At 42.7% G+C, this 14,962-nt stretch overlaps 2 protein-coding genes across 2 annotated transcripts; both read left to right on the top strand.

Moving 5' to 3' along the window:
- The first annotated feature begins 1,745 nt into the window (after nt 1-1,745).
- LOC136483566 (probable dolichyl-diphosphooligosaccharide--protein glycosyltransferase subunit 3) lies at nt 1,746-6,818 on the top strand. The gene is made up of 2 exons (XM_066480684.1): nt 1,746-2,886; nt 6,464-6,818. Exon 1 carries the CDS (start codon nt 1,817-1,819, stop codon nt 2,837-2,839), a length of 1,023 nt encoding a protein of 340 aa, XP_066336781.1. The 5' UTR covers nt 1,746-1,816; the 3' UTR covers nt 2,840-2,886; nt 6,464-6,818.
- A 2,942-nt stretch (nt 6,819-9,760) lies between these two features.
- LOC136483561 (antimicrobial ginkbilobin-2-like protein) lies at nt 9,761-11,022 on the top strand. The gene has a single exon (XM_066480678.1). The coding sequence runs from the start codon at nt 9,953-9,955 to the stop codon at nt 10,808-10,810; it is 858 nt and encodes a 285-aa protein (XP_066336775.1). The 5' UTR covers nt 9,761-9,952; the 3' UTR covers nt 10,811-11,022.
- The last annotated feature ends 3,940 nt before the right edge of the window (nt 11,023-14,962 follow it).

The following is a 14,962-nucleotide window of genomic DNA, read 5'->3' as shown; positions in this document are numbered from 1 at the left end:
TTTTGTGAGGTGAGAGGTTCAACTGAGTATATTATCTGATTCCTTCTCCTTCTCGCACTACATGGACTGCATGTCTGGTGTCTATGATCAGTATCAGTGTCATGTGTATAAAAATAGCTGATTTTCATGACTGTTCCCATCTACCATTGTGATGTTTGTATTCTTAGAACATTTTTCGGCTGGTTATGTTTGTGTTTGCATGTTCGGCAGAAGATACATCGATATGATTACACTGAAACCGGTTCAGCCACGGCGGGCACTGATTTTACTCGCAAATCACTTCATCCCTGTTCAGTGGCATCACTGCTCAAAATAGTAACAGATGAGTTTCGGGGTTTCTTTACTTTTTTATACCAGCATAAATTTGTCACTACCCTGGGCCATGACGATATCAAATCAAGGCGTGAAAAGAGATCTCGGATATTAGAGGAGGGAAGCTGACTCTCTTTACTCGACGTTAGTCATTGTTTGAAATTAAATTAATGTTATGCCGTCTTCGACTTAAAGCCACTTTGGAAGGGTTCTCAGCAGCTCTGGCTCCTGAACTCTTGCAGTCAGTGTTTATGGCAACGGTTGTTGAAGCCTTTCTTTTTCAATTCTCTCCTCCGACTAAAAAATCCAATTGGCCATGCTCTTTCTTTTAGTCGGAGGAAAAAAAATCTTTCTTATCCCTTTGAATTATTGTCACAGCTCAGGTTTCATCCACGAACGCAAAACCGTGTATTGTGGGTCCCTAAATACGTAAAACCATTTGTTGGACCACCCCACACTGTTTTAGCTGATGCGGCAGCGGTTTTGACCAGTCAACACAAGACATATAAAAAATAAAAAATCTACAAAGTTGTAGAACATATTGAGATGAGAGCTACAACTTTATTGTTGATCACATCAACATCTAAGATCATTTGAAAAAATTTAAAAAAATGAATTTTAAAATTAGAGAACTTAAAACGAATACTTGTGCCTCTAAACGATCTGAGATAAACAAATTATCAACTACAAAGTTGTTGATCTTACTTTGAACTATAACTTTGGTATAGACTGTGTCACATCCGAGGTTATTTGAAAATTTCAAAAAATTGAATTTTAATGCTTTAAAATATGTTAACTTAAACAAATATTTGAGCCTCTAAAATATATTAAATTAAAAAGTATCAACAACAAAGTTGTAGATCGTGACGACCTCTACAACTTTGATATAAAGTGTGTATTAATGCAACTTCATAAAAAAGTTTTGTGTATTTTTATATAAGAGAAAGGAGAAGGACCAAATGATGGATCGGTCCCACTGCCACGTCAGCAAATCGCCTAAGAAACCACTTTAAAATAGTCAGGGGATATTTTGTCCGGTTTTAAAAGTTGAAATGTGTCCGTTGTTCTTGTTCGGTATTAACTACTCTCTGTTCAAGTTATAAGTCGCTTTGACTTTTTTGGTACATCCATTTTGCTATGCATCTAGATAAATAATATGTCTAGATACAAAGTAAAATGGATAAACCAAATAGAGTCAAAGCAACTTATAATTCAGAACTTAAGGAGTATTAAGTTTGAGGGAGTCTTTCAAATTCAATGATTAGTTGAGGTGAATTGGATTTTTTTTTTTGAACGAATAAACTTTTTCCCATCCTCTTAGTGCGATTCATTGAAGATTGAACCAAGTAAGCGGCCCAGGTACTTGTTTCTTAGCTAGGATTCAGCCCATTAGTAGCCCATTAGCGAGTCTTCTGTCTTCTCTTCCACCTTTGTCCGTTGCCTCAACGCAAGTCTAAACCCACGGACCCGCCGGCCTCCTGCCCTCCAGATCTGCCCATCCGCCATGGCGCCTCCACCGCACCGCCACCTGCTGCTGCTGCTGCTCCTCCTTCCCCTCGTACTCCTCGGCGGCGCACCCGCCGGAGCCGATGACCTTGTCTCGGAGCTCCAGTCCCTCCGCGAGCGGTCCCCGTCCGGCGTGATCCACCTCACCGACACCTCCGTCACCCGTTTCCTCTCCGCCCCCTCCGCGCGCCGCTCGTACTCCGTGCTCGTCTTCTTCGACGCCGCTTCGCTCCACTCAAAGCCCGACCTCCACCTGCCTCAGCTCCGCACCGAGTTCGCGCTCCTCTCTGCCTCCTTCCTCGCCCACAACCCCGATTCCGGCGACCTCTTCTTCGCCGACATCGAGTTCGCCGAGTCGCAGCACTCCTTCCACCAGTTCGGCGTCAACTCGCTGCCCCATGTCCGCCTCATCCGCCCCGAGCACGCCATCCTGTCGGGATCCGAGCAGATGGACCAGTCCCACTTCGCGCGCCTCGCCGACTCCATGGCCGAGTTTATCGAGTCCCGCACGGGCCTCGAGGTCGGGCCCATCGTCCGCCCGCCGTTCCTCTCCCGCAACCAGATCATCCTGCTTGGCATCCTCTTCCTCATCTCCATCCCCTTCATGATCAAGAGGATCATCGATGGGGAGACCCTGCTGCATGACCGCCGTGTCTGGATGGCTGGGGCGCTCTTCGTCTACTTCTTCAGCGTCTCTGGGGGCATGTACGGGATTATTAGGCACACGCCCATGTTCCTCACCGACCGCGCGGATCCCAACAAGCTCGTGTTCTTCTACCAGGGGTCAGGGATGCAGCTGGGGGCTGAGGGGTTTGCTGTCGGGTTCTTGTACACACTAGTCGGTCTCATGATCGCTGGGGTGACACACTTGTTGGTAAAGGTGGAGAGCTTGCAGACGCAGCGGTTTGCGCTGCTCGCTGTCATGGCGATCGGGTGGTGGGCTGTTAGGAAGGTGATCTACTTGGATAACTGGAAGACCGGCTATAGCATTCATACTTTCTTCCCAAGCAGCTGGAGGTGAAATTCTTGCCTGAGTGAGATGGATGCTTCTTCCCTTTGGTTTCAGAGGTATGGAATAACATCCCACCTTTTTCCAATTCTGTAGTTGGCATATTGGTTGCGATTGTTGCGTTAGCATCGGGGTGACCCTGAGTATAAATGATTTTGTCTTAGGTTCATAATTGAGTAATTCATACATGTGTTTTAAGCAAAAGATGTACTGGCTTGAAAATCCAAAAACAAACTTGGGTTGATGATAATCCAGCATTTAGATAAATGGTGTGGAGCATCTCCATATGAAACTGATTTCTTTATCTCCAATTACTTGAAGTAATTTGCTTGGCAGTTAGCATGCATTGTTAAAAAATAATTGTAGTATCCGGTACACTATTGACCAAAAAAAATATTTGATGATGCATTGATATCCAGTGAATTTTTTAGCGTTGTGTTTTCTTGTGTTTCCTGGGTTAGGTTTCTGTCCTAGCAAACTGGACAGAGAACTGATTTTAGAATTGGATTCCATTCCTTACCCTTGATTTGAGCTCTCCATTTCTTTCTGTTCTTTCATTCCATCTTTAAAAATCATATGCATTAGCATGTGTACATGCTATGCCCTACAATGCTTTGTTTTTGAGAATTCTGTTACTTTGTAGTATCTTTCTTGTGCTGGTGGCTGTATCCTTGTGGAGACATGTGTGCGATCATGCGTATGGGTAGTTGTAGCATCTTTCTTAGATGCTCATAGTTGTATGTCAATTGTGTTTATTTGGGATCAGTGTATTCCTTAGAAGAGGCTGTTTGTCCCATGCTCTCCAAGGCTCAGTTCTACTCATATGGCGTGCAATATTTGTTTTGCCTGAACAAACAATGTTATTGTTACATCAAAGTTCTTTTAGGGCTCGTTCGGCAGTGGCCGGACCAGGTTTCGATCCTGGCCACAATACTCCAGGCGGCTCCGTTCCACCCGGAGCAACGCCCCGGAACGGCCCGTTCCGAAATAAACGAACGGGGCCTTAAAGATTTGAGATGCGCGATGAGGATGCCAAAACTCATGGAGTTTGAAAGATTCTTTTATCAAGAGGATGCAGTGTGCATATAAAGATTCAAATGTGCTACTTTTGGTCACATGCCTCAACTGAAGCCTTTTAACGCCAAGCATACAGTGCTATTTGTCTGTAGCAGGATAGTAATTATGAGATACACTAAAAGGTTATATTTTCATAATTCAAAGATAGTTAAACATTTGTTTTCTTAATATTCAGGGGAAAAAAGATACACTAAAAGCAACATGTTTGGATTACGTTAACCAGGATATGAACCCTATTTCTGCACAGTTTCAACTATTATGGCTTGGCAATTTCATTCAATGTCATGGTGGTGGCATCTGGGTTGGGACTTGGGACACAGTCCAATCTGGTGCCCAATGATTGGCTGTTCCATATTGATACCGCTTGCGGACCCCTTGTGAGGCTTCAGTGACATTTACTTATTATAAAATTGAGCTTATGACAGTGAGTAAATTAAATTTCTTAGAGTGCTTTGTTGCTAACGGTATGGAATAGATGATAGAAATGGTAACGGTGTGAATTCAAATGGTATCAAAGTTACCTGAAAATTCAATGCTATTCTAACTTTCTAATATTAGAAAGATAAAGACTACAGAGCTATGAGTAACAATCTGTGGTCTCTTGTATATTTCCCCAATCAGCTGTCTCAAAGTTTCTAAGTTGTATTATGTCAATCTGTGGTTCAGCACTTTAAGTAGAACATGTATACCGAGTCCTCTTATATATTATCCACACTCTTTCAGGTCACACTAGTTTTAACTTTCTGAGGGCAATGAGATACCACTTCGAAAACTGAATTTATAATCCTACATTCAGAAAAATAATGTTAGGAAACATTTTCTGAATTTTGGATTACAGAATTCAGTGATTCTATGAAACATGTGCCTTTTCAACCGTCATGTGAGGTTAAAAGAAAAACTGTAGCAACTATCAGGATGCTATCCTGAATGGATGATTTTACCTTTTTAGTTTTGATAGTATTTTTATCACTATTTAGTATGATCTAGATTCTAGAACTAGAGAAAATGCTACCACTTAAAAACTGAATAACTTGAGTGACAGGCAGTGAAATAGTTAAAATGAGATTGTTGACTTTTCCTATTTGTGGTAGCCATTTTGGATCCGTAGGAGATCTGTATGATTTATAAATGGGGTGTTGAGGAGTAAAAAATAAATTTGTTGGGGAGCATGAAGTTCAAAAACTTGGATGATTTGATGTTGCGTGTACTGTGGGTATCACTTGTTATTAATTATTACCTCATGCAAGCTCAAACCAAATAAATATATCATTGTGTGCAAAAAGTGCATCAGATTTTTAACATATAATGTGGACTTGGAGGATTATGGCCATCAGTGTATTCCCTTGAGTTATATACTTTCTAGCTAATATTTTTGCTTAGGTATGCTAAGGTACTTTCCAGTATCTAGTATGAACTTGAAATTTAGCAATAGAATATCATGAAGCTATGACTTCTTTTTGTTATTGATGCTCTGACCAGTGTTCCCTGGAGGTGCCAGTGCGAGTGAGGGTGTCAGTGTCCAGATTTGGGTGCAGATGCCCAATCCGGCGAACTCTAGAAAATAGGATTTGGGGTTTGTCTAATATAGTAATTATTATGATTGTTAATTAGAAAAGAAAATAAATTCATTTACACAATCTTGTGTGCAATCTTTTATTATCGTGTCACGTTTAACTAATCCATATGGGCAAATGCATCACAAGTTTAAAAAGGAGAGAAAAAAGAACAGGAGAGGGAATAAAGAAAGATATATGCTATTGGGTTGCCTTTTACAGGCCTACTCAGTCCACCTAAACAAATCTTGCCCTAACCTTCACTACGCCTCCCAGGGACACATCTAGTAGCTGCCACCGCTCCCTCCTCTTATTGCCAAGACTACATCTCTGATCTCTTGTGCCCATCGCAGAGCTGCTGCCGCCATCCCCTTGCATCTGGGACTAGAAAATTGATTGCCCCTGCCCTTCTCATCTTCAATGGTGCTCTTAATTTCCCTAGGAATCAGATGTTGCTAACTTAGCGGACTGGAAGGGCAAGGCTGAGGACCTGCGGTTCTTATCATCTTTAACGCTGTCTGACTCTTCAGCCCTTCTCCACTTTTCATCCTCCGTGCTCAGTGGTTGGCCATCCTCCAAAGAAACCTGTTTGCCTCCGGTACTGCTCTGGCGTGTCTGATACGTGTTGCCCTGTGTCGAGCATGAATTGACACTGCAAAATTTCTTTGGGCATGCGTATCCATGTAACATTGTTCTTGATCAAACTTTTTGTGTGAGTTCTTGAAGCTACCACATGCTAAGGTGGCATTAGCATGTATTGAAGCTACCACATACTTTCCAGGAAGTGATTGTTTTGTTCACTTTTTGTGTGATATTATGTGATTTTACTTGATACTTCTTTCTCAAGGAAATGAGTTCTAAGCTAAGAGGCAATATTCAAGTGATTGTGAAATTTAAATTGGAGATGCAATTTTGTGAAAATAGTGTGCAGTTATTTCTAGTTTTCCTCTTTTAGTTCTTATACTACTGCTGACAAGTATTTCATGGTGTGCTTATTTAATTTCAGGGTCTGAAGTCGTCCAAATTGACATGCCAAAAGTTTAAGATTGCAGTTTCTCAGCTGCTCTAGTATGAAATAGAGAGAGAACTCAAGTTATTTTAGCTGAACTTGCAATTCTGTTACTCAAAAAGAAAAGTCTCAATTTTGAACTCCTATATATGATGTGGTACTTTTACTTGGTTGAACAAGACAATGATCAATGTTAGTTGATCATGCCCTGCTTACATCTTTTGGATGATCGCTGCATTGAATGATCTGGTCCGGAAGTTCTGTATGGACTTGTGGACTTGTGTTTGTATCCAGGGAAATTTTGTTCATATGGTGGTATCTGAATGGCGAGGCTGTCGTACAGATATTTTTAAAGACGTTATCTGCCGTTCTTGATGTAATGTGCATCTTACAAAGTTGAATTGGCGGTTAGTACCAAACAACTCTTACAGGAACCAAGAGCTCTTAAGTCAGGGCTTTTATTTTTTCTAATACTCGAAGGCTCCTCTACTTTTGGAGAGCCATTTTTCTTGGTTCAACGCCATCAAGGATTCTAAATCAGGGTCTCTACTTTCTTATGGCATGTGGAATATGTTCATCATTTACATATCGTTTTCCCTTTTTCCCCTTCCACATCTCATTGATCGGGCGTGGGTGTGGCAGTGGCCGGAGCTTGTGGATGTTCTAGAGCTAGCCATCTAGGGATGGCATGGTTGAGGCCAACCGAGATTGAGCTCGGGAAAGAACAGAGGTGGAGGTCGGCTGGAGTAGGGAGGAGACGACCGAAGGTAGGGTTTTGTCTAGGCACCCAAATCCGGGGAGAAAAAAAGGGGAGGGGGGGCGTGTGAGAGATTGGGGGGGCTGATCCGGCGAATGAGCAGGGCAGAGCCGGTGGCGGTGGCTCAGCGCATGGTGAGAAAAACGTTGGAAACTGGAAAGTGAAGGCCTTGGGTTTTATTGTCATGGGTAGTGTTACCAAGGTTGGCACATAAGCTTTTCTAAGTTAAACCTTTTTAAGTTTAATCAAATTAAGTTTAAAAGAGTATAAATATTTATATCGTAAATAAACATATTACTTTTTTTTATCGACATGTGGCTTCAATAATAGCACAGTTGCTTCAGCAATAGCTTTCCATAATCTTCTAAAACATAAATAAGCAAACACCGGCTCACAGCCGATATATCTTAAGGGCTTTATAGATCATTCTTATCCTAATATGATGGGACATCATCATATGGAAGGAACAAAATCTGAGGTATTTTTCTTCTTTTATTTCTTATCAGTACTCACTTTTTAGTTTTGTACATTCTTTTTTGGCCTAGGCCTCTAAATATATCAATACAAAACTGGCTAAACTCCTACGTACAAGCTTTATGTTAAAAAAACAAATACACTAGACCGAAAATAGAAATGCACATATTTCTTGGTCAACGTTGCGAAGATGAACAGGCCGTTGCATGGTGTGTCCCCATAATCAGATTGGAGACAGCTTTGCAAAGTTTTTTTTTTATCAAAACAGCTTTGCAAAGTCGACACCTGATTGTCGTAGGATTATTTATTTGAAAGAAAGGACAAGGACAATGTACTTACAGTGGCATTTGTTTTCCGTTTCCATGGCGTTCCGATTGACAGCATGGAATGAAAAGATTATTTAAATGCTTAAGTAAATCACCCTGTTCGCTTGTTGGTTTCAGCCAGCCCAAACCAGCCAGTCAACAGTGTTTTTCTCTCACAACAAACCAATACCAGCCAGTCTAAACCAGCCCAGAAACCAACCAGATTTAGAGTTCCATTCCATCTCGTGGAATGCGCACACATTCCCAGATTACCTGCCTCCTGCCGTCGACTCCTTGCTGCAGCAAATCTTCATCCGAATGTCACACAACAGCTCACGAGTAGCAGCTGATGCTGACTTGTGCTGAGATCCAAACTACACATCTCACTTTTCAAAGAATCAATCAATTTTAAATTATTCTAAATTTGTAAAAATAGTAATAATATATTTTTAAATAGATTTGCTATAAAAATATGTTACATGATCAATCAATCTAATAAATATTAAAGTATTATATATATATATATATATATATATATATAGGGAGAGGCTATTCAGTAGCCGGCTACAAAATAAGTTATTCTGTAGCCACTTCCATTTACTATAATTTTATATACTAATTTACTATAATGTCAATACATATTTACGATAGTTGGGTTACTATAACACATGGGGATATTTACCATAACGTTATTTTAAACCACTTAGTAAGGAGTTACTATAATCTCGTAAATTAACATAGTAATTATCATAACTCAAAGTGGCTACAGAATAAGTTATTCTGTAGCCAGCTACAGGATAGTAGTTCTAATATATATATATATATATATATATATATATATATATACACACACTTGAGTCACACACAATATTAAAGTATTTTTTTATATAATCGCCATGGTGTTCTGAATGATATCCCTCGCGCTGCTCCTAGACACTTGGGGATGTTTGGTTGCACGGACTAAATTTTAGTCCATGTCATATCGGACGTTCAGATGTTAATTAGGAGGACTAAACATGAGTTAATTATAAAACTAATTACACAGATGGAGACTAATTTGCGAGACGAATTTATTAAGCCTAATTAACCCATCATTAGCACATATTTACTGTAGCACCACATTATCAAATCATGGACTAATTAGGCTTAAAAATTCGTCTCACAAATTAGTCGCAATCTGTGTAATTAGTTATTTTTTAGTCTATATTTAATATTCCATGTATGTGTCAAACATCCGATGGGACAGGGACTAAAATTCGGTCTAAAGAACCAAACAGACCCTTGAACTGGTAGCGGCAGCAGTAGCCGGTAGCACGCTGCCTTTGAATGATTGCTATGGTCTATGCGTCTTGTTCGCTTGACTTATAAGTCGTATTTTTCAGCTAACGAATAATATTTTTCTCTCATGCCAAATCAGTCAACAGTACTTTTAGTCGTGGCTTATCAGTATCAGACAACAGAACATGGGTCTATGGACGAGGGCGACGATGGCGTCAAGGCTAGTGAGGCGTCACCATGTTTGACCTCGGGGAAGTTTCCGAAACAAGCCTAAACAAATGGCGAAGCTGAATGTGTGACTGCGATTTCATTATTATCAGACAAAACAGAGGTAGGAATACAAAGACTCCACCCTAGGAGTAGTAGTAGGTAGTAACATATCTTATTGGCTACAATTATTAAGTGTATTTTTCTACTAGTCTCACTCATCAGCACGTCCAGCCTGCCTTTGGCGAATACGACGACCTCGTCCAGACGGCGCCGCGCCGGGCCATCTTCCCCCTACCTCTGCCGTTTCCATCCGCGGTCCAACCACAACAACTCCTGGCCGTTTCAACCACCCGCGTGGCCGCGTCACTCGTCATCACCACCATCTTGGCTTCTTCCCATTCCCCTCGACCTGCGCACTGCACGCCTAGCTGCCTGCTTCTTTATAAGCCACCCACTGTCCGCATGCTCGTCTCCCGCTCCCGCTCAGTCTCTTGCAATCCAAGGTTCAGAGCTCTCCAGCCGTCCAGCGCAGCCATGGTTCTTCATCAAGCCGCATTCCTTGTGGCACTCGTCGCCGCCGCCTCCACTTGGTCGTCGTCGGCGGCGAGCTCCTGGACGTGGACGACGAGCGCGCCCGCCGCATCGTGCTCCGGCGCGGGAACCTTCGGGGCCGACAGCGCGTTCGCGGGCAACCTCCACCGGCTGATGTCCCTCCTCGAGGCCAAGGCCCCCGCCGCCGGGGGGTTCGACATCGCCACGGTGGGCGCCGATTCCGGCGGCGGCGAGCGCGTGCACGGCCTCGCGCTGTGCCGCGGCGACGTGGCGCGCGCTGCGTGCGCGCGGTGCATCCGGTCCGCGCGGTCGCACGCGCGGCGCGTGTGCGCGCACAAGACGGACGCCGTCGTCTGGCTCGACGCCTGCACGCTCCGCTACTCCTCGGCCCCCTTCTTCGGCGAGGTCGACCGGGACCACCGCGCCTTCGCGCCCGACGTCGTCGCGCTCCGGGGCGCGGCGGCGGCGGGGTCGGCCGAGCTCGACCGGGACGTCCCCGCCCTGCTGAAGCGGCTCACCAGGACGGCGTACCTCTCGCCGCTGCTGTTCGCCGCTGGGGACGCCGTGACAACGGCGGCCGGCGGCCAGCAGCAGAGGCTGCGCGCCATGGCGCAGTGCACCAAGGACCTCTCCGGCGGGGACTGCAAGGCCTGCCTGGAGGCCGCCATTGCGCAGCTGATGGCTAGGGGGTGCGCGCCGGAGGGCGGCAGGGTGCTGGGCGGAAGCTGCAGCCTCAGATACGAGCTGTCCCCGTTCTTTGACTCCTAAGCCTCCATAGGTTTCACCTGTAATGTAATATAATATAATCTGTAAATTTGCGGTCAAGTTTGTGCACAGTCGAGATTCCAAGGGAATCAAATCAAATACAACAAAAAGTGGGGGTGTTCGCTTTATTTCCGGTTGCTGTTCCTCGATAGCCAACTCTGCTTACAAACCAATGCCAGCCACGTTTCGAGGATCGATTTCGTTCCCAGTCTCTGTACAGTGTATTTCACCAGCGATGATAGAATTGTAAATTCTTAAAGCCTAAAACATTACCAATGTATCCTGAAATAGATGTTCAAGATTGTGATATTATTCGTCATTGAAAAATAGCAATCCGCCAAAAGGCCTCTAGTCCAACCGGTTAGAGCGTCTCGGCGGCACTCCTTAGGTTTTGGGTCCCACTCCCCGTGGGAGCGAATTTCAGGCTGTGGTTAAAAAAAATTCTCGTCTGTCCCATGCCAAAGCACATGTCTAAGGACCGGCCTGGTCTCACAGGGCGACGGTGCCGCTGTGTAAAGGTGGGGTAGGGGTTCGAGGGTTTTCTGGGCCTGCGTGAGAAGGTCTTCTTCTTAATGCAATGCCTGGAGTGGTCATACCATCGTAGGTCCAGTTTTAAAAAATAGCAATCCGGACCTACCTTTTCTAAGTTTGTCTCCAACTAGAGACCCATTGTGGAACCTATAGCCTCCAGCAGAGTACCTATATGGAAAATCCATTTTGGGTGCCAGGAGAGGCATAACCCAAATCGGAGTATCCTCTCTCCTGGAGACCTATTTGCAAAAAAGGGTTATCTTTTGGATCTTGTTTACCCATAGAACAAATGAGTCTTGTATTTTAGGTCGTGGTTATTGAAGACAGTCTATAACTAGCCGATATAAACAAAGCTCTGATGATAGAGGGTGCTAGAATGAACGCCCGAAGAAAAGAAAAAGAAACCGAATCCGTATATTTAGCGTGCAATACATAATTTGTTAAAACTACTACAGCAGTACAACATACTTCAGCATTTTCTAGGTGTTCCTTTTTTTTGTTTCAAATGGGTGATTGGTTTTTTTTAGTCTTATCAATCTTTAATATTTAAGTCAAAGTAGATGATTCCGCCATAATTTACTTCCCACAATGCATTGTACATCTCTCTTTATTTCCTGACCTATGCTCGTAAGAGTGATTACAATGTGAATGTGCATCTAACCATGGCACAGAGTCGAATCCTAAGAGGTATTGGAACAAATGAGAAATTTCTAAGTCGCTCAGTTAACCCCCGTAACAAGATGTACATTTCATTATAATGCACGAACATATTTGTTAGTTTAAACAATCTCTAAAGAAAATCAAATTAGCAACCAAAAGTCCCATCCAATGTCTCCTAGCCCAAAAAATGCCGGCCACCTAGTAGTAAATAATCATTGAGAAAATACTCAATTAGACTAGATAACTATCCTCCATTCTAAATTATCCGTCAATATTGCAATAGAAAAGCTAGGAGAACTTATAATTTAGAACAGAAAAAATATTAGATAGAACTCTAAAACCGACCATTTAACCATCATCCATTCGCAGAAGCCGGCACTCCGAAACTGTTGAAAAGTCCAGCGGTGAAAACTTTCCATAAACACATCGGAGAAGATTATTCTTGGCACGCGCGGCTATTATGATGCGTGTAGCCACGATTGCTCCAAGTAGCCCATCCTGTACCCATGTCAAACAGCCCAACAACGCTGGTTGGTTTCTGAGCTGATAAGTCAGGCTGGTGCTGATTTGTTGTGAAAGAAAAATACTGTATCATTGTTGATAAGCCTTGGCTGAAACCAATAAGCATCGGATGTTTGACACTAATTTAGAATATTAAACATAGACTAATTATAAAATTAATTACATAGATGGAAACTAATTCACGAGACAAATCTATTAAGCCTTATTAGTCCATAATTTGACAATGTGGTGCTACAGTAAACATGTGCTAATGAGGGATTAATTAGGCTTAATAAATTCGTCATGGTAATTATTCTCCATCTGTACAATTATTTTTGTAATTAGCTCATGTTTAATCCTTCTAGCTAGCATTAAATATCCGATATGACACGACTAAACTTTAGTCCATGAACACCCCTTAAGTAGGATCACAGGTTCTCCTAGGATAGACTGACATTCTGACATAACCTGTGAATTCGTTGGCACACACCAAACGGTTGGCGAATTCCAGGATACACTGACTCACTGGCATAGCCTAGTAGCTCCGTCCATGGTCATCCTCCGAACTAGAGATGGCAATGGGGATCGTGATCCGATATCCGACGGGTATTTACTCCATTAGAGTTTAAATATGGACTAAACACACTACCCACGGGTACGTAAATGGACCAAACCCTTCACCCATCGGGTATGCGGGTATGGGTATGTTCTAGCAGTCCCCGTAACCGTTTACCCATGGGTGAAAAATACTCGGCTATTTGAAAGAGATCAATGCTCCGTGGTTAGACTACACATTCTGAAAAATAATGTAGGTAGAGAGAAACAAATATGCTTGCCAGTAACCTTGTCATATTTGGTGCAAAAACCATAGCAATGTTGCGAGCATTCATCTTGTTGTAGCTTTCATTTTCCACCACATCTACCATGAGATTGATGGCCCATTCAAGCAATACTGCTTCAACAGGAGGTAGGATACTTGCAAGATGGCTACACTCTTCTTCAGTGTTGCAGTGCATCATTTGTTCTGGAGTCAATGAGTCCAATACTCCACTTGGAAGTTTCCGAAACCATGTCTATAATCAATAACTTCTACATTAATCATGACTAATGTAGAGGAGAAACTAAATGAAAAGGAATCTTAATTTACAGAAGATATTATTATATGTTATTATTTATCTAATTTTATGTGCTCTGGTTAGTGGTGGTTGCTGCTGAATTATTGATTTTTATGTGCGTGAATAAATTGTTGGCGGATATGGGTGACCCGACGGGTATGATTTACCCGGCCGGGTATGGGTCTGGGGAAAATTCCCCACCCATAACGGATATGGGTATTCTGACGGTACCAAATTTTTATGGCGGGGATGGGTCTGGGGTGGCCATACCCGATGAGGATTTACCCATTGCCACCCTTACTCCGAACCAAACACAAGATAAGCCTTTCGCTTTCTTCCTCTATATATATGAAAAGCATGATCTTCCATTCCATTAAGATAAATAATAATCGATCACATAATTTCTTCCTGTACAGAGAGCATTTTTGCAACTTTTTACCACTCCACAGATGGAGTAAACCCCAAACTCATATGTCGCGAAAGCCTCTAGCTGCATCTCAAGTTCTTCGATCTTGTAAGTTTATTTACTTGGACACATGGAAACTACAGACAAATTTGAGGGATCAATGAACCAGCCCATGAATCGATTCTTTGATTTTATTTTTCCTCTATATACGACCGAGGTAATGTGGAGCATGCTCCATTGATTAAACCATCAGGTAATTCCTTCCAGTCCAGCGAGGAAGTGAGCATTTCATGCCAGCAGATACAGTTCCCTAATCTTCTGTATAGTTCCCCACCACTTGACCATTACAAGTTGTTTGGCGAGCTGACAATATGGGCAGCAGTCGCCGCATTCTGTAACTTCCAAACTCAACATGCACCAAAATGCTACCATCTACCATCGCCGTGCTCCAATCTGTGCCTCTTCAGGATCTGGAAGGGAAAGATACAAGTCTCTGTTGTGTAGGATCTTGTAGACACTGATACTACACTCTACAGTTCAGAACTTCCACAACAACAACAAAAAATGTTCAATGATAGTATAACTTAATATATTCCAGACTGATGCACCTCGAAGAAATCATAGCAGTGAAAATTGACACACGTAGGGGCAACAAAGAAGTGAGCACAATAGGGTCCTTATTTAAGAAACAATGACAGAGTGGTGCACTCAATTCCTGCATTAACAATTTCAAGTCATGCATCCAATTATTCCAAGTTAGATGAACATTACATGTTGACTTAAATAGTTTAGGACCAACCTGTTGCAATGATAATGTGCAAAGCTCAACCCAATCACTAGCAGAACTTATACACAACCGTCTTTTCAAAAATGTCTGCTATTCCTTCAAAAAAATGCAATGATAGCTGTAGACTTTATCTGCGATATCCGTACCATGAACCT

The sequence above is a fragment of the Miscanthus floridulus genome, chromosome 1 (assembly GCF_019320115.1).
Source record: "Miscanthus floridulus cultivar M001 chromosome 1, ASM1932011v1, whole genome shotgun sequence".
Classification (NCBI taxonomy): Eukaryota; Viridiplantae; Streptophyta; class Magnoliopsida; order Poales; family Poaceae; genus Miscanthus; species Miscanthus floridulus.
Note: the sequence above shows the minus strand (reverse complement) of the source record. Positions and strands in the feature narration are given on the sequence as shown.

Bases quoted from the DNA above. Each gene is read 5' to 3' on its own strand.
- LOC136483566 (XM_066480684.1), top strand. From the start codon at position 1,817: ATGGCGCCTCCACCGCACCGCCACCTGCTGCTGCTGCTGCTCCTCCTT.
- LOC136483561 (XM_066480678.1), top strand. From the start codon at position 9,953: ATGCTCGTCTCCCGCTCCCGCTCAGTCTCTTGCAATCCAAGGTTCAGA.